General features: G+C 42.4%; 1 protein-coding gene across 3 annotated transcripts in view; it reads left to right on the top strand.

Moving 5' to 3' along the window:
* The first annotated feature begins 1,643 nt into the window (after positions 1-1,643).
* epb41l4a (erythrocyte membrane protein band 4.1 like 4A) overlaps positions 1,644-18,319 on the top strand; it is a 30,636-nt gene continuing 13,960 nt past the window's right edge. For all 3 annotated transcript variants that reach the window (XM_046066921.1, XM_046066922.1, XM_046066923.1), the window contains exons 1-5: positions 1,644-1,757; positions 4,207-4,307; positions 9,072-9,176; positions 9,441-9,486; positions 9,793-9,871. In XM_046066921.1, coding sequence (XP_045922877.1) covers positions 4,212-4,307; positions 9,072-9,176; positions 9,441-9,486; positions 9,793-9,871 — 326 coding nt within the window. In that variant the 5' untranslated portion in view covers positions 1,644-1,757; positions 4,207-4,211. The remainder of the gene's footprint in view (positions 1,758-4,206; positions 4,308-9,071; positions 9,177-9,440; positions 9,487-9,792; positions 9,872-18,319) is intronic.

Raw genomic sequence — 18,319 nt, forward strand, 5'->3', positions numbered from 1 at the left:
CTTCTCTTACAGGTGTTGTCCTTTCTCTGTGCTGTCTGTTTGTGCCCCCCATCCCCGTGTCTGCCCCCCTGTCCGGCCCGGTGACAAATCAATACATAATTAAATAAATAATAAAACAGACAAAGGAGTATTTTAATACTCTCTTGTTAAAGTAAAATCTGTCTGGCACAATATGGTATCCAGGTCATTATACTCTATACCAGGCTGCTGGGCAGGACAGGTTTTAAAAAAAAAAGGATTCAGTTTGTTCAGCTACTTGGGTCCTTTGTGGATCACTGATTCGACTTCAACACATTTATTTGGTTATGGTCTGAAAGGGGGTGTTGCTGTCTGACAGTGAATGCTCTGATAGAGGATGGGTCCATATCAGTGACTGCATTGTCTTTGACACTTGACCCTAGAGCTGAGGGGTCTGAGTCTTCCTAAAGAGTCCCCTCTGAACCCACCGTTCACCCTGTACAGGCCTGAGGCCCCACAGGGATGCACTACTTCCTACAAGCCGGATCTCTTTCAGAGTCGAGGTTGTTCCAGTGGGTGATCAGGTGAGACTGACCAAACACATGGGAGTTGCCCTGTGGGTTTACGACACCTGGTCCAGTTCCTGTTGGTCCAGTCTGATCTCCAGTTGGAAGCACATTTTCCTGGACCTGGAAACGGGCAATTGGAGTAGAGAGTTTCAAAAATGTGATATTGATTTATTTTGTCTTACTGAAACCTGGCTGGGTGATGGAGAATATGTTAGCCTAAATGAATCCACCCCTCCCAGTCATATTAATACTCACATTCCTCGAGGCACAGGCCGAGGAGGTGGAGTTGCAGCTATCTTCGACTCTAGCCTACTAATCAGCACTAAACCTAAACTAAACTATAACTCATTTGAAAGTCTTGTTCTTAGTCTTTCGCACCCAAGTTGGAAATCACTGCAACCAATTCTTTTTGTTATAGTGTACCGAGCACCTGGCCCGTATTCTGAATTCTTATCTGAATTTGCAGAGTTTTTGTCAACTTTAGTCCTTAAAACGGACAAAGTTATTATTGTAGGGGATTTTAATATTCATGTGGACGCTGTCACATTCTGCCTGCGGCCTTGTTTAGTTTAGCTCTCTGTGAGTTTGTTGTTATATTGTCTGTTGTGTTTTGGGTTTCAGTCCTGTCTGTTGTCCTGTTTCCTGGTTGGTTCTGTCTTTGTTCCCTACCCTGTTCTGTGTAACAGTTGGTCCATGTTTTCTGTTTTGAGGTTTTGTTCTTGGTCTTGTGTTCTCTGTTTAGCCTTTTATTCCATTGTTCATTTGCATGTTCAGTTTTGCTCATTTGTGTCTGTCTGTCTTGTATCTTAGGTTTAGCCCTGCATTTTAGTTCTGTGCCTTAGTTATTGTTGTTGTAATAATATTGTTTAATCCCAGCTTTCCCTGTTGGTTGTAGTTTATCTGTGATCTGTCTGTTGTGTCTGGATTAGTTATTTATATTATTCTGATCTCTTACATCTTATTTTGATATGGCCTGTGTTTGGTGTTCAGTAACCTGTCTCCTGTCTGTTACTCCAGAAGCCCTCTGGCTGCCTGTCTCATTAGTCCTGATCCCAGTCACCTGTGTTGTCCCGCCTGCTGGTTAGTCCCTGGTGTATAAATGTTTGGTGTTTCTGTTCAGTCCCTGTCCGGTCATTGTAGCGTGTATACGCTCTCTCATGTCATGTGTGGAGTGTCCGGCCTGTTTCTCTGTTGCCTTGGGCATTTGGATTGTGGATTAATCAACTACCTGTAAGTCTTGTTTTCTTGTATTAAAGTCACTGAACTAAAGTCACTCCTGTGTCTTACATTTGGGCTCTCACCCAAATCTCAAATTATATCTTAATAAAAATAGCCTTCTTTTTTAAAATTAACTTAATGGGCTGTAGGAGAATTCCAGCCCTTTATCATTCATAAGGAAATTCCAGTTTGGTAAATGATGAATGAACAACACTATAGCTAAAAGCACTAACTTTAACATGTCAATCCTCCACTCCTGCGTTTTAGAGCCTATCAGGGGCCGCGTTGGCAGCGTTCATATTTCTAGCTCCACCCGATTAAAATGGAGGCTCTGCCTTTATTTACCCGTTGCCATGGTGAATTGTATTTTCGGAGCTCCATTAATGAGGCTTTTTCATTCCCACGCATGCGCTTCCAGGCTCAACATACTCTGGGTGCATCGCAAGTCTCTTAATTGTATCCATGTTTCCCTCACTTGCGTCTTAGTCCCGCCCACCGGGGATGCACGGAAAGACGCAAGGAAACCAAGTGAGGAGAGATGGGACAAGGATATATGTTTTTAGAGACATGAGATGTCCTTTCCTCCGAAGCGTCACACGAAGCGACGTCCATTTCTGATGACAGCGGCAGCTGATCTCAGCTGGATCAGCTGTCAGTCGGCTCTAACAGCTTTAGGCTACACACTTTTGATGGAGTTTGTGTCTGCACACGTGCGCTGTGTTGGTACTAATAAAGTCTCACAGTTATCAGAGCACAGCAGCATGATTCTCTCTGCAGCTGTTAACAAACACCTGCACATGAATAATAATTATAGGCTATGTCCTGCTCAGAGGCACACGATCATTTCTACTTGCACAGTGCTGATATTATCTGCATTTAGATTTACTGATTCTGATTGTGAATTCGTTATTGAATAACACAGGCTAAAGGTTTAAGAGAAATTGAAATGATGTTGATTGAAACTCTAGTCGATGCTCAGTTTTAGGCTTTCAGTTTATTTCCAGTCCTGGTATCTTTTATCACTAGCCTACTGCATAGCCTACATTTAATCTATGCAATGCACATCACTCATCACCGATCGATCACTGCGTTCCATCATATCAGTCTGACACTTACTTTTTAGCATAGCGGCTTTCATTCATACTTTCATCAGCTGATTTTACTCGTGGAGCCGTTGGCTGCTTTCAGATGCACTGGGTGAGATGGCTGGATGTCTTATAGTCGTCTATTTGGACTAAACACAGGAATGAGCAGCCTCACGTGTGACTGAATAGAAATGACAATAAGTGAAACATGTTTATTGCTGACAGACTCGCTCTGACTTTGTCTCCATAATAAAAGTTGACGGGAGAACTAAAAAGAAAGAGAACTCTTTCTAATAAAGTTCAGACCTACAATGAACTACAGTGAATCATAAAACAAAATCAAATAGTAATTCTTTGCAGTGATGCACTTGACTTTAATGTTATCTGATGTATCAGATCAGTCCAATCAGCTGCAGCGTCCAATCAATATAACTGCTATCTAGTAAGGGGGCATGTAGGTCAGTAAAGACTTCCGCCAAGGATGCACTGGTGTATACTCGCTCAGCTCCTCACAGATCGCTCCTCAAATGCAAATAAGAGCTTTGGGACGGTACGTAAGATGGCGGAACAACTTCCGTTTCAAGCGAGGAGCGAGGAAATGACAAATAAGAGACTTGAGAAGCACCATCTGAGTTGACTGAACCTTTTTCTGATTGGCTGTTCTGGACTTTCCTACTTCAGGCTCAGTCAGCTGAGAGCTCGGGGTTTGTTGAACCGGCTTTCTGAAACAGGGCCCAGAATGCATCATCAACAAATACCTCAGTATCGCGTTGATACATTTAAAAAAAACAAACAAACAAAAAAAAATTCCAGCTACAAAAGGAGTCCGATGGCGGCCCTTTGCTGCCACATTCCTCTTTCAACTGTCCTTTCTTAATAAAGCACAAAAAAAGAACAAAGTTGTTTCTAATGAGACAACACACTGACTCATCTATTTGCACTGATGTAAACAGAAAGCTGAGGACGTCACAAGTTCGTTTTAAGAGAATTTAACCATTTCCTTTTACTATTATCAGTCTGTTTTTATTTGCTGCGACTTTTTAACGCTGCATTTCATTTCTATAAACTGTTGTTTACAGAATTATTCAGTAAGGCAGACATACATTTAGAACTTTAATCTTCCCGTCATCACTCAGGTTGTTAACCCTTTAGTAACACACAGATTGGCAGATTGGGAGCTTTGTGAACACTTTGAGATAAACTTGAAGTTGGCGTTTTATTGTCTCGCTGTGTCCGTGCAGATTAAAGGAAGTTCATCTACAAATATTTAATACTTTATGAAACAAAATCAAAAGTCAGCAAAACTGACTTTTTGTTAAAAGAGGATTTTTTTTTAATAGCGTTCAATGGCAACTCTGTCTCATGTGTTTCTTAAGGAACGATGGCCTGTTTCCGTGGCAACCGGGAGGAATTTTATGGAGAGGTCCTCCTATTGGACGAGAGGAAAATCACACTAACAGCCGAGCGAGGCATCAAGGTGAGCGAGACCTTCCTGTAAAATGTTTATTTTAGCCTAGTCTGTTTTTTTTTTCCTACATTTCCTTTCTCATAATTCTTTATACATCAGTTCACTAGACCACACCGTCATGCATTTAAAGGATTTCTTGATGAAACAAGAAGACTGTGTGAGGCTTGGAATCACTCTACATTTATTCATTTAGCTGACGCTTTTATCCAAAGAGACTTACTGCTGTACATGTCAGAGGTCACAGCCTCTGGAGCAACGAGGGGTTCACAATGGTGGATGTGTCGCAGTGGGAATCACACCAAAGACGTGTCTTATCTACTGTGCCATCTCCACTCTGCTTTGATCTGTGTTGTGGGGAAACTGCCGTAGCACCACGGACCCCCTCCAACCCTACAGTGTCTGCGTTCGAAAAGTCTGAGTGAAGTGACCCGGAAGTATCTCAGTGGCAGCCGTGATAAGAGCTGCTGGAATTCTCTAAAAGCTGAGGAAAGGTGCCTCAATGCTTCCTTTCATATCTCTTTTAGCATAGGGTACACCGGACCATCCTTTACGAAAGGAGAGAATGCCGTCCCACAATTCCTTGCGGCGCCAACATTTAAAGCGGCGCACGTTCTCAAATGCAAAAAATAAAATCCATCAACTACATTTAGCAAGATCCTGCAACACAGACGCATATTATGATACTTTAATAAGACTCTCAGTTTCCTTCTTTTTCTTTTTTTTGTAATCTGATACTGTTTCAACACAGTTTTATGTTTCGGGTTGTTGAAATATGCTATTAACTGTTTTCTACAGCAATAAAATAAATCAGCGACCATGACGGATAAAGGAGGTTGATCACCACGTAAATTACCATTGGCTGTTAACCCTTTTCTCTCTTATGCCATAACTTGCTGATATGCATATATCTTAAACTGTCAGCAATGACTGAGACCCATGGAGCTGTTACTGGTTACGTGATCAAAGTGAGGAGACTGTTACTGCAGCCTTCAGCAAATTAATACTTCAGTCACAGATGCTGACACTCCGCCTTTATACAGGCAAAGATCCAGCTGGATGACCTACAGGAGGTGTTTCCCACACACTGATTTATTTGTGGCGGCCTGCCACATTATTAATGCTGATTTTCCATTGATTTTTAAAATGGGTAAAATCGTATTTAATGACAGAGCTCTCTCTTTTTTATATATAGACACACACACACACACACACACACACACACACACACACACACACACACACACACACACACACACACACACACACACACACTCTCTCTTTGGGGAAAAACTGGATTTATATATAATTGGGATGTTGATATGCCTATAGGTGGGCAGGAGAGTGAGTGTGAGCATTCTCAATGTGACAACTCTTTCCATTATGTAGTGACTGGTAGGAACCTTATCTGCCTTTCTGCTGTCTTGGTTATTAAGTAAAATATTCCACCGTGTTGTCTACCTTTTAGATGGCCTGCATTACAACAACATGGGGCGCAGTGTCAAAGATGCGCTTTTTGTAGTCAACCTTCGGGAAGATTGTAGTTTTATCACGGTAGGTCACGTCAGTAAAATCCGCCGTCGCATGGTTAGAAAAGAGCAGTTGGATTCTCTGAACCCCACGGTCCTCTTTTCCTAAGTCCTTATGGATTCTCCTTCACATCTTTCCTTGACCTCATGACTTTTTCCATCGAGGTCAAGGAAAGGTGGTTAGGAAAGGAGATTTTATTTTTATTTTTTTTACTTTTCAACCGCAGCCTGTGTGAGACACAAGGTTCTGATCCAGTTAGTGATGTTTAATCCAGTGAAAACCAGGCTCACATGGAACGACTCGTTGGCAAGAGTCCACACACAGGCTGTAGGCCAAACATACAAGGCATGCCACAATAATGTAATAACCTCTGTATCAAGGATGTAATAAATTGTCATTAACAAGAGGTTATTACGTTATTGATTAAATTACCTCGGGACTATTTCCACAGGGGAAAGGTGACTGAGGCCCGGTTCCCAACATCATAATAAATGAAAATAACGTTTTGTATTTGACAGGACAAAATGCCTCTTCAAAGGCTACAGGCTGACATTGTCTACAGAGCGACGTCTGCACACATAGCGTGGGTTCATAATGTTTCAGGAATGAGCCACCGTGTGCCGGTACGACCCTCTTCTTATGTCTTCCAGAGTGGGCGTCGCCACATCCTGATTGGCCAAGAGGGAATCACCCAGCTGCACTTAATCCCTGCTGAGGAGTCGGTGCAACACCCCCTGTGCAGCATGTGCTCTGAATGATGAATGGAGACTTGCCAAACTGATGGCAAATAAATTAAAACTGATACAAATTTACATGGGTTAAAATCACCAATAATGTGACAATGTTTTGGGAATTCATTGTTTTCGTAGGTTGGTCAATATTTTCAAATGGACAACAATCATTTCTAATAATATAATACTTTGAATCATTTTTATTGTGGATATTACACAGTGCTGCACTGCCAATGATCATTGAAAAGAGAGCCAAAGAGTCCTTTTCATCTGGTCCTGTATCTCCATATGAAACTACATGTCTTATTAAATGACCTTAGTTAAGCAGCGTGGAGGTAAACTAACAAAACAAACTGAAATGTGCAGCTGCTCATCATATACTACAAAAATCTTCCATAATTTAAATCACTGTTTCTGCTGATCCGTTTTACACACCACAAGGTGGAATTATTATTAAGTACATATTTATTTACAGAAGGATGAAGCAAAATGTTCAGATGCAAAGAAAGGATCATCTGTTCTCTTAATGCAGCATGTTCACTGAATAAAATAAGTATGTTCACTTCAGTCCTGTCCCTCCGTCTGCCTACACACAACTCTAAGAAAAAACGCTTAATCCTAAAACCAATGTTTGATTTAGATATCAGCAGTTTAAAATGTGTAACTTCCTGTTTCATGGCGACCCATAAAATACCAACTTTTTCACGCCACTTGATGTGTGTGCAAAGTTCGGTGAGTTTTCGAGCGTGTTTATGCTGTCGAAAATGAATTACTTTGCAGGAAAAAATCCCTTGAGTTCCAGTAGGGGCCTTGCACATTTCATGCTTGGGCCCTAACAAAACACAATACTCCAGTTTCAAGAGGTATTTAGTATAATTTCATCTTATTGGAAACAGGCGAGGTTTAGTGTGTAATATTCATAAATAGAAAGTGCTATGTTATTAGACATGATTAAGGCATCACCTACTTGAAAACATCACCACTGACACATTTTGTGGCAGCATGCTACTACAACCAAGTTCTTACAGTAATCAGAAATTCTTACATTATCGGGTTCTGCAAAAATAAGGTTCACCCAATAATGTAATAACTTACCGTTAATGTAACAATTAGCTACATTATTGGTACTGAGATTATTACAGTATTGGTTTAGATGGAGTTAAGGAGAGGATTTTATTCCATTATTGGGGTGGCAATGGCGCAATGGATAAGACTGTGCCTTTGGTGTTGCTTTGGATAAAGGTGTCAGCTAAATGAATAAATGTAAATTATTGGGTTCTGCAAAGGGGGCGGATGTGATTGCTGGAGCTGGATGACAGGGCTGACGTCAGCTGACGTCAGTGGGATTTGCCCTGGATGATGTAGGCTGCGGCTGTGTCGGTTACTCCCTGGATGGCTGGGGGTGTAGGGAATGCTGTATCAGACTGTCCCTTTAACAGTGGCGTTGACATCATGGCGTGCGTGAACAGAGCTGGTGTTCATGGAACAGTGGCCATGACATCAGAGTAAAATGTAATTCCTTTTGAAGAGTGAGAGGGCTTTAGGATGGTGGAAAACGGAGTCTCAGTTCTGAACAAATAATTTATGGTCCAATGGGGAAAGTGAGATGAAGTTCATTCTAGAGAGGATGTTACCTGCTCCTGAAACTCTGCTAGAAAACTCCAATAAGTACTTTTCTCTCAGTCAGAGAAACAGGCAGACATTTGTTCTGTAAACCACAAGCTCGCCTCGACTCAGTTTGGTTGTCCTTTGGTTTTCCATTGCAGATAGTACCCAGAGATAGCACCCCTCAATGGAGCTGGTCGTCATAGCGACGCCACACACAACTGCAGCGACGTAATGTTCACTGTGACGCCACACACCAGCGATCCACACAGCTTTCTCTTTTTTAAGTTAAAATGTTTCAACCTTCCTCAGAATGTAAAGACAGATAAGCGGTATGAAAAGCTTCCAGCTGTGTTTTCCTCTGCCGTTGTTGCTGCAGCGGTCTGTGTGACGGCGGGAGCAGAGGGCTCTGTGAGCGGGCGGCTGGCCGGCCTCACGTGCTCCTCCCCGCGGGTTGGTACAGGCTTCTCCGCAGCCACTCATGGAGCTCCTCAACTCTAACAATTTTTGTTCCTCCATCACTTCTCGTAAAACTGTCAATATTGGAAATCTACACAGCTGATTTCTCACCTCAAAACTTCTCAGAAATAGATTTAGTGATGAAATAACGTATGAAACCGTAAAATATAAAACTTTCTGTTGCTGACCTCTGTCTGGCGCGCACAATGATGATGCAGTGAATAGTGACGATTCTCTCTGACCAATCAGCAGTGTTCACGTCACATTTTAGTATCACCTCAGCTTGAATGGAACCTCGACAGAGGTGAATAAGGTACAACTTTTCCACAGTGGAAAACCAAACAGACTCGAGCTGGTACTGTGTGATGGGAAAAATAAATAAATAAATTTTAAAAAAGGAAAAGGGGCTTATGTGAACAAAATGATGAAGTAAATCCTTTTTTATCCTCAGAAATCTTCGAAGGCGATGGCCATCTTGCAGCAGGTGCTTTCTCACCTTAACTTGGTCGAAGTCGAGTTCTTCGGTTTGAGATTCTGTGATCAAAAACAGCAGACGGTAAGAAAAATGAAAGCACATCAAGAAAATGACAAAACCAAAGAAACTGACAGGAAAATGCAAAGTGAAGGACAAGAGTAACAAGAAAAAACTAGATGGCAAAGACCACAGAACAAAAAAAAACAAACACAACCAGAAAACATCCACCAAATGAAATATGAAGTTATACTGAGTAGAGTATTATAAATATGTGTTCCTTTAGTTTAATTTGCTGTCATTTATTTGAATCCAATTCATTTTAATTGTGTTTTTTGTTTCTAACAGCACTGGTTGGATCCTTCAAAAACTCTTTCACAACATCGAAACCTCGGTGAGTTTCAATGATCAAAAGCATAACGACACGACTGACAGTTAAAATCAATAAATTACATGACTTTTTAAAAGTATAATTACACCTACTGACTTATGTCTAAAAGTTAATGTAAAGTTTAGCATTTTTCTAACTGACCAAAGCCTCCATTCATTTAGAGAGTCATTAAATAACTTATTCAGTTCATTCCTATTCGTTTCATCTTCAATCTTCGTAATCAGATTTTTCCTTCTAACTACTGCCATGTTTTTATAAAACAAAAAAATGCCATAATATCTCTTTCTGTTATTTACTGTTTTGTCACAGTTGGGCCACCGTACATTTTCTACTTTGGTATCAAATTTTACGCTGAGGATCCGTCTAAACTGAAAGAGGAAACTACACGGTACGCTCATTTCAATCTTTCATTTAAGATTTTAGTATTATATACAAATGTCTTTTTTAATCTTGTTATTCCATTTTCATTTAATTCTATATTTAAATGCTTTAATATTTTGTCTTTATTACTGGTTTGACTAGCAACTAGTGTTGAATATGACCTATCACTCACTGCTGTGTCAGGGATCAATATTAGCATAACTTATCTTTGTGTTTAAATAGAGTCCATTCTGTTCAAATTTAACTTTGACCATTTCAACTTGACCTGCTTCACTTCACTAAATATTATTATTATTATTATTATGCAAAGGTTAGGTCTTTGACCTCAGCAAGAAAGCAGCCTCAGATAAATTAACATTTTCATACACGGTAAAAAGCCCAACCTCTAAAGTGTTATTTTAAAGTTTTATCTTTAAAGTTGAGTGAACAAATATTTTTTTAAAAAGGTGAGCTAACCCAAAATTTTAAGTTTACTAATGAGTAGTTGAAACCGCTAAATGTAGTTGGTGGAGAAAGCTTGGAGTCGTGGTTCGGGCATTCGCTGAGGTAACTAAGGCCACTGCACATGTGGACTTCGTGCCCGGGTCGAGAGTTGACGGCGACAGGTGTTCCAGCATTGTTGCAGCGTTCTGATCTGCCTGAACACAGGTGAACTAGGTAAGACTGTGCACTGACTTTCTTAGCATGCAATGTCTCCACCTAGTGGTGGCTTCGGTTTAGGCCACTGGGAGTTTGGTTTTCTAGCTAGTCAGCCTATGATATTAGCAGTTCTTTTGTTTCACACAGAGCACAAGAAGCACATGCCTGTAAGTATGTATGCCACCTGTGCCATTTGCACACTGTACACTCGTAATGTTCAGCATGTGAATTCAAATATGTGTAGTTTATGTGGAAAATGCAATCACAATGCTAATTTCTGTTGGCATATGAATGTAGATTCCCATATAAGTTAGCATTAAGCTATCTGCGCTAATTATTCAACACAGTTGTTGCAGTTATGCTGGCTATGTTAAAGGTTGCTGATGTGGTAGGGGATGGAGCAATGGATAAGACAAATGCCTTTGGTGTGAGAGACCCAGGTTTGATTCCCACTGTAACACGTGCACCATTGTGTCTCTGAGCACTTAACCCCTCGTTGCTCCAGAGGCGTGTGACCTCTGACCTGTAGAGCAATTGTAAGTTGCTTTGGATAAAAGCGTCAGCTAAATGAATAAATGTAAATGTTGGTTATTTCCTCATGCTGTAAATGAGACTCAGTATGTTTTTGTAACTTGCAGTGTGTGTGTGTGTGTGTGTGTGTGAGAATTAACGTGTTTTTTCTGTATTATCTTTTTTGTGTGTGTTTTAGTTGTACAGTACCTTCAAGTGTGAGGTGACAAATAAAGAGAAATCTTAGTTTCTGGTTTGCTAGCCAGCAAACCAGTGTTATTTTAAGTGCTAAAGCATCAGCATTAGTATAATAAGTACTTTCTTTAATTTCCACATGTAATGCAACGTTAGCTTCATTTAACGAAAATGACCCGGGGCTTTGCACATATTTAACATGCACATGCAGAACGTTTGCAGGGTTAGTTGGTTTAGAATCAGAATCAGCTTTATTGCCAGGTATGTGTACACATACGAGGAGTCTGACTCTGGATTGTACAATGCTCACGATCTGATTACTCATACAAAAATATAATATAATTCTGAATTACAGTATTTACTGCTGTTAAAAAGAAATGTAACACCGTCCCATGTGATTGTATAACGTTGACTAACTTCTTCGTATGTGGTCACTATGGGCGGGCCCTTGGTACAGTTTTTATATTTTGGTGCTGTAACCTGTACTATTATTCTAGCAAATGAAAATGATGGATACCTTCACCCACTCTCAAATGGAAAAATTTAACTGGCGGTGTCTCCCATCAGATAAACACAAAGGTAATATAAATTTATACTCTAATATTTATGTAGACTGTAGACCAAATTACATGTATCTGTTTAATCTGTGTAAGCAAAAAGCATTTACTCTGACAAACCCAAATGAATATACCACCAATATGCTCAGAAAAAAGCACAATTAATTAATTAATTTGGCAGTAACAAAAAGACATAAATTCCCTTTTAACTAAAAATAACCTTTACAAAATATAGCCAAATCGAAATACCAACATAAAATACTCACAAACAAAAAATAAAACACAGGAAAATAAACACAAAACCCTTGTTAGTAAGTCTCTTGTAAACCCTTATATGTCTTGTTTCATTGGACTCTATATAACCACTGCATTACCTCAGTAAGCGTCAAACAATACCACTGTGCTGTTGGCCCACAAACACACACTCACACACGTCTTTAGAACTCATTGCAGGTCTGGATCGTGGCTCGGGTGCATTGAGGGCCAAAACATGCAATGGCCGGTTCACTTGTTTCACAAGCAGAAAAAACAAAAACATGCACATGTAAAGTTGTAAAGTTATTAGGTGTCCATTATGTGCAGGGGAATGAGATTGTGAGGGAATGGGACGATGGTCTCTGGCAGCACACAGAAGGCGCACGCAAACAAAGAAACGCAGCTCAGGAAAAGACAGCAGTCTATCACATCACACTGGAAGGGGAAAACTCTTCCGTCGTAGTCCACAGGAACTTTCCCCTTTTTTCAGCCACAATGTCCTCCTGAATCAAATAAAACGGCTAAGCAAAATTTCCATATGCTTTTTCATGAAGAGTAACAATAACTGGTAGTAACCGCTTTTACTCAATTACACAGCTAACAGTATAACAACAGACATAAAGGCTGTGAGCCGAATGCTAACAGCTAACCGCATTTAGCACATGACTCGTCTTTCCTGCTCCACATTTTCCTCACTTGAGGTCAATGGATCTGCACAATCTCTGTGCTCTACACTAAGCTCGTGCCTGGATAGCCTGTGTCCTCTATCCACCAAGCCTGCTCGCCCAAACCAGTCCCACCCGTGGCTAACTGATACCATCCATGGGCTCCGTACTGATCTCAGAGCCGCTGAAAGAAAATGGCGAAAAACCAAAGACCCCGCCGACCTTAAGGGCTACCAATTACTCCTATCCTCCTCAAGGAAATTATTTTCCACTTTTAAAACACTACTAAATCCTCCTCCACCTCCACCACCCACAAACTTGTCTGCTGATACCTTTGCTGCCTTCTTCACAGGCAAAGTGGAGGCTATAACTAGCCAATTCTCTGAAACACTCAAACTCAACCATTGTAGCAGTCCTCCTACATCTTTTCCTCTGCCCTCCCAGGTGGTTGTTCACTTCGTTTACTCCTCTCACAGAGAGCGAAGTATCAGAACTCTTGACCCGTAGCCGTCCAACTACATGCCCACTGGACCCGATTCCTACGAATCTCCTCCAAGCCATTTCTCCTACTGTGGTCCCGACAATCACTCATGTGATAAATACTTCTCTGGCTTCAGGAACCTTCCCGACCACTTTCAAAAGGGCTCGGGTTACACCCTTGCTCAAAAAGCCCTCACTTGACCCAACTCAAGTTGAGAACTATCGACCAGTGTCTCTACTACCTTTTTTATCCCAAACTATTGAATGGCAGTATTCAAACAGGTCTCAGAATTCCTCTTAGGGAATGACCTCCTAGATCCATATCAGTCTGGCTGATAGAGTGCCCATGTAACATAGTAGCCCTGTCAGGTCCCGCGGGTAACTCAGCGCAACCATTATAACCGCGCACACACTCACACATACACACTCGCTACTCACCCATTTCTCCCGTTCACTCCGTTTCCCTGTTGATTCCCCTCTTGACAGCCATCACAGTAGTCATGGGTGCACACTTGGCCACTGCTAAACCAACGTCTACGCCATAACCTCGACGTCCAAACATTTCCCATTATTCACTCCACAATCACCACACACGACTGTCAAACTGCGCGCCTGTTACACTTCCTGATTGTATTGCATCAGACGCGGTATGCCAGCGTGCGACATCACAATGACATCATGTCCAGATGCCATTTTTTGGCCCAAAATAATTTTATTATTATTCCTGGGCATATTTGAGGCACAGTGACATATGTATTTTGTTGCTTGTAATTTTAGAACATTTATGGTATTTTTGTATTAAAGGGGCATTATGTAGTTTCCAGTAGCCACTAGCGGTGCGGTTTTAAGATTGCTACCAGGCGTGTGCTCGTACACATGCTCGCTTGAACTCATGAGTGAGCAGAATCCGAAACACAACCACTGTCATACAGAAATCCTGCAATAAACGCAGGAACACCTGCATGCTGGCTGTGGCTTTTCACTCAGACATGTTCAGGCTCTGTTACTTCAACGTTCTCGTCTCAGAGGCAGATCAACACAAGTTCCGTACCTTTCATTCAGCACAGTGAGACAGTCATTTTGGCACAGTACTACCAAAAAAGGCAAAGTGAGAGCAGCTATAGACGGATAGGGAGCCAGCTTCACACAACATGGTGGAAACTCAGGTAAACTCCCACTGCGACGTTACAGTAATATTTTTATCAGCTTGATGTTGAACTAATCCATGCTCGTTACATGATAAAGTTACACTGCATTTAGCCAACGTGCTACATCATTAGCTCGCCTGCTGCTTTCAGGAACTGTCTTTACGATCTGTGAATCTGTCACTGGAGGCTCAGCAATTTCAGCACAGCTACATGTTTTGGATGACAATGAAACTGTTAGTGAGCTGGACTGAATATTATAACGAGACTGTGTCACACGTTATAACAGTTTGACCGCAGTCAGTAACTTCACTGTAGTGTTAGTGGATGGTTGTTCCTCTGGGTTGTATATTATGTGGGTCATGTTAGTTACAGCGACTGAGAGGTGGAGAAGCTGTAGACCTGAGTATCGGTAAAAGGCAATAAATGTAAATTGAACGTTATGAAGCAAACAGCGGCGGGTCCGAGCTAATGTAGCGTTAGCTGGCTGCTCCTGGCTGCATCACTATGGGATAGTAAACAAATCGATCCACATTAGCTTTTTACCATTACATCATTTCTTGCAGGCTTTGACACTTTAAAATATATATATATGTATATATATATATATACAATATATTTTACATGCTTTGTAGTAATGTTAGCTTACCTGTCCAATACGATGAAAGCCAACTCCGGGTTTGTTTTTATACCCAAAACAAAGCGGAGGTTTCTCCATGATTCAAAAGCAAAAGTTTGTGTTGGAGGCTGTGTTGTGCTGGGAGCAGGTCGTTTCTTAGTTTTTGCAGACTCCATGTCGTAAGTTGCAGTGTCATCGCTGCTGAGTGCAAAGTCAGTAGACAAAGCGAGAGGCTTGGGAGCACGCATGCAGGTGTCAGTCACTGGATTTCATGGAAAATCCAACCCGGAGCTTTCAAATAGGAATAGGAATACTTGCCTTCAGAGTTAATAGCCAAACCCAGCAAGTGGATCATTTTAATGTCAGATTACAACCCCTTCACACACAGGCAATAAAAAAAGGATTCATTTTAGTAGAAAAACTACATATAGCCCCTTTAATGAAATATAATGAGATTGAGATATGGCCAATTGTTGAGTTAATTATCTGGGGGGATGGGCCTCAGTGGTTAAAAGGGGTTCCTTCTTCAGCCCAGGGGAAGTGTGTGTGCCAGAGCTGTTACAGAGAAGGTAACTGAGAGAGAGAGCCTCTGCTTTTTTTATAGATTTTTGTGGTTTTTTGGACTGTAAATACTGTACATTTTGTAAATACTAATTTTGACTATTTTGTTACTGAGCGCTATTTTTGCACTTTGGGATGGATGAGCACAATAAATCACAAAGACATCATTTAAGACTAGGCCATTTTTGTTCATTTGCAGTACAAGCCCCGTCACAGCTCACTCTACTGAAACGGCTCTTCTGTCTGTAACAGAAGCCCTAAGGTCAGCTAAAGCTGCAGCCCAATCCTCGGTTCTTATCCTGCTTGACCTATCAGCTGCCTTTGACACATCCTGCTATCCGCTCTCTCAGCAATGGGCATCTCGAGTAAAGCACTCCTGTGGTTCGAATCTTTCCTCTCGGGGCATTCCTACAATGTTTTTTGGCAAGGATAATTATCCTCCTCCCATTGCCTCTCCACGGGGGGCCCCAAGGCTCAGTGTTAGGGCCCCTTCTCTTCTCAATTTACACCACCTCACTGAGGTCAATCATTCGCTCGCACGGCTTCTCTTACCACTGCTACGCAGACAACACCCAACTCTACCTGTCCTTCCCGCCAGATGATCCCACTGGCTCCAGTTTGAGCATGAGCGGCGGAGGGAGCGTATTAACTGGCCCACCTCTGATCCTCGGCCACGTCGCCCACTCACCTACACTGCCCTTCTGATCCCTGCCACTACCTCTGGGCCGCAGTCAACTTCCTGTCCCCTACCAGAGCCCATGCAGTGGGGCGGGCCCGGCTGACACAGAAAGAACACTCCCGCAGACATAATCAGGGTGAGTGCCTCTATTTTGGTGGCAAGGGTCACTTTGTCTCTTCATGCCCGGTTCGGCCAAAAGGCCCAGCTCTTCAGTAGGTGTGGCTGTAATGAGGGGCCAGCACCTTAGCCCCACTAACAATCACCTTTGTCTGCTAATCCCTGCCACTTTGTGCACGCCTTTGATTTCTCTAAGCCTCCAAGTCTCCAAGCCCTTATTGACTCTGGTGCTGAGGGAAATTTTATTGATCGAAGTCTGGCCCTTCAATTTAGTTTCCCTCTAGAACCACTTACTGAGCCCTGTACTGCCCAGGCCTTAGATGGCCACATCCTAGCCCATGTTACTGAGTCTACGAAATCCCTTAGACTAGTGTTATCTGGAAATCACCGTGAAGACATCTCATTTAAAGTCATCTCTACCCCACAGACCCCTATCATTTTAGGGTTTCCCTGGCTCAAACTACATAATCCTCATATTGACTGGGCTACCGACAAGATTCTGGGCTGGAGCCCTCACTGCTTATCCTCTTGTCTGCAATCTGCATTACCCCCAGCAGAAGGTGCTACTCCCCCACTAGACTGAGTCCCCTGACTTAACTAAAGTCCCCTCTGAATATCATGACCTGAAAAGAGTGTTCAGCAAGGATCTAGCGCTGTCTCTTCCAGCTCACCGACCTTATGACTGTGAGATCAAACTGCTCCCTGATGCCCCACTTCCATCCAGCAGGCTCTACAATCTCTCTCCATGGAGACATACATCTGTGACTCCCTGAAGACCGGTCTGATCCACCCCTCCTCGTCTCCCATCGGCTTCTTTTGTTTCTAAGAAAGATAAGTCCCTTCGTCCCTATATTGATTACCGTGACCTGAACAACATAACAAAATCAAAATCAAATATGCTTTGCCACTGATCAACTCAGCATTTGAACCCCTGCAGCAAGCCACAGTCTTCTCCAAACTGGATCTTCGCAACGTCTACCACCTGGTGCGTATAAAGGAGGGGGACGAATGAAAGACCGCTTTCAACACCCCACTCGGCCACATTGAGTACCGGATAATGCCTTTTGGTTTGATTAATACGCCTGCAGTTTTCCAAAACCTGGTGAACAACATACTTCGTGACTTCCTGAATCGTTTTGTTTTTGTATATTTGGATGATATTTTGATTTTTTTTCCAGAGATCCCGTTGAGCACGTTTCCCCCTTTCCACGTCCGCCAGGTTCTTCAGCGGCTGCTGGAGAACCGACTTTATGTCAAGACCGAGAACTGTGAATTTCACTCCAGCTCCGTGAGTTTTTTGAGCTATATCATTGGGCGAGGACAGATGCAGGCACACCTAGCCATGATCCAGGCAGTGGTAGAGTGGCTAGTTCCGGTTTCCTGTAAACAGCTACAACAATTTTTGGGATTCTACCGCAGGTTTATCAGGGATTACAGCAAGGTCGCAGCCCCATTAACCAAACTAACCTCCACCAAATCACCTTTCTCCTGGCCGCCTGAGGCCCGGGTTGCCTTTGACAGTTTAAAGTTCCTGTTCACATCTGTTCCCATCTTAGTGCATCCAGATCCCACCAAGCAGTTTATCGTTGAGGTAGATGCATCGGACAGTGGGGTGGGGGCCGTGTTGTCCCAGCACTCTGGCCCTGATCAGAAGATGCATCCATGTGCTGCCTTCTGACGTCGACTAACACCCGCGGATGTGGGGAATCGAGAACTTCTGGCAGTAAAGTTGGTGCTGGAAGAGTGGCGGCATTAGCTTGAAGGCACGGAGTAACCCTTTATTGTATGGACAGATCATAAGAACCTCTTGGCTGTCTGAATGTACTCTCGCCAGGTACATTGGGCCTTGTTTTTTGGTCGATTCAACATGTCTCTAACCTACAGGCCAGGCTCTAGGAACGCCAATCGGAGGTCACTAAGATTAATGTTGAGTCGGTGTGTACATATGCAAAAACAATGTCGGACACCGTAGTTTTCTCTGGACCCCTGCCAAATCTGACCAGTGATGACATGTATAGCCGCATGTCGTCATT

Source organism: Micropterus dolomieu, linkage group LG13, assembly GCF_021292245.1.
Source record: "Micropterus dolomieu isolate WLL.071019.BEF.003 ecotype Adirondacks linkage group LG13, ASM2129224v1, whole genome shotgun sequence".
NCBI lineage: Eukaryota > Metazoa > Chordata > Actinopteri > Centrarchiformes > Centrarchidae > Micropterus > Micropterus dolomieu.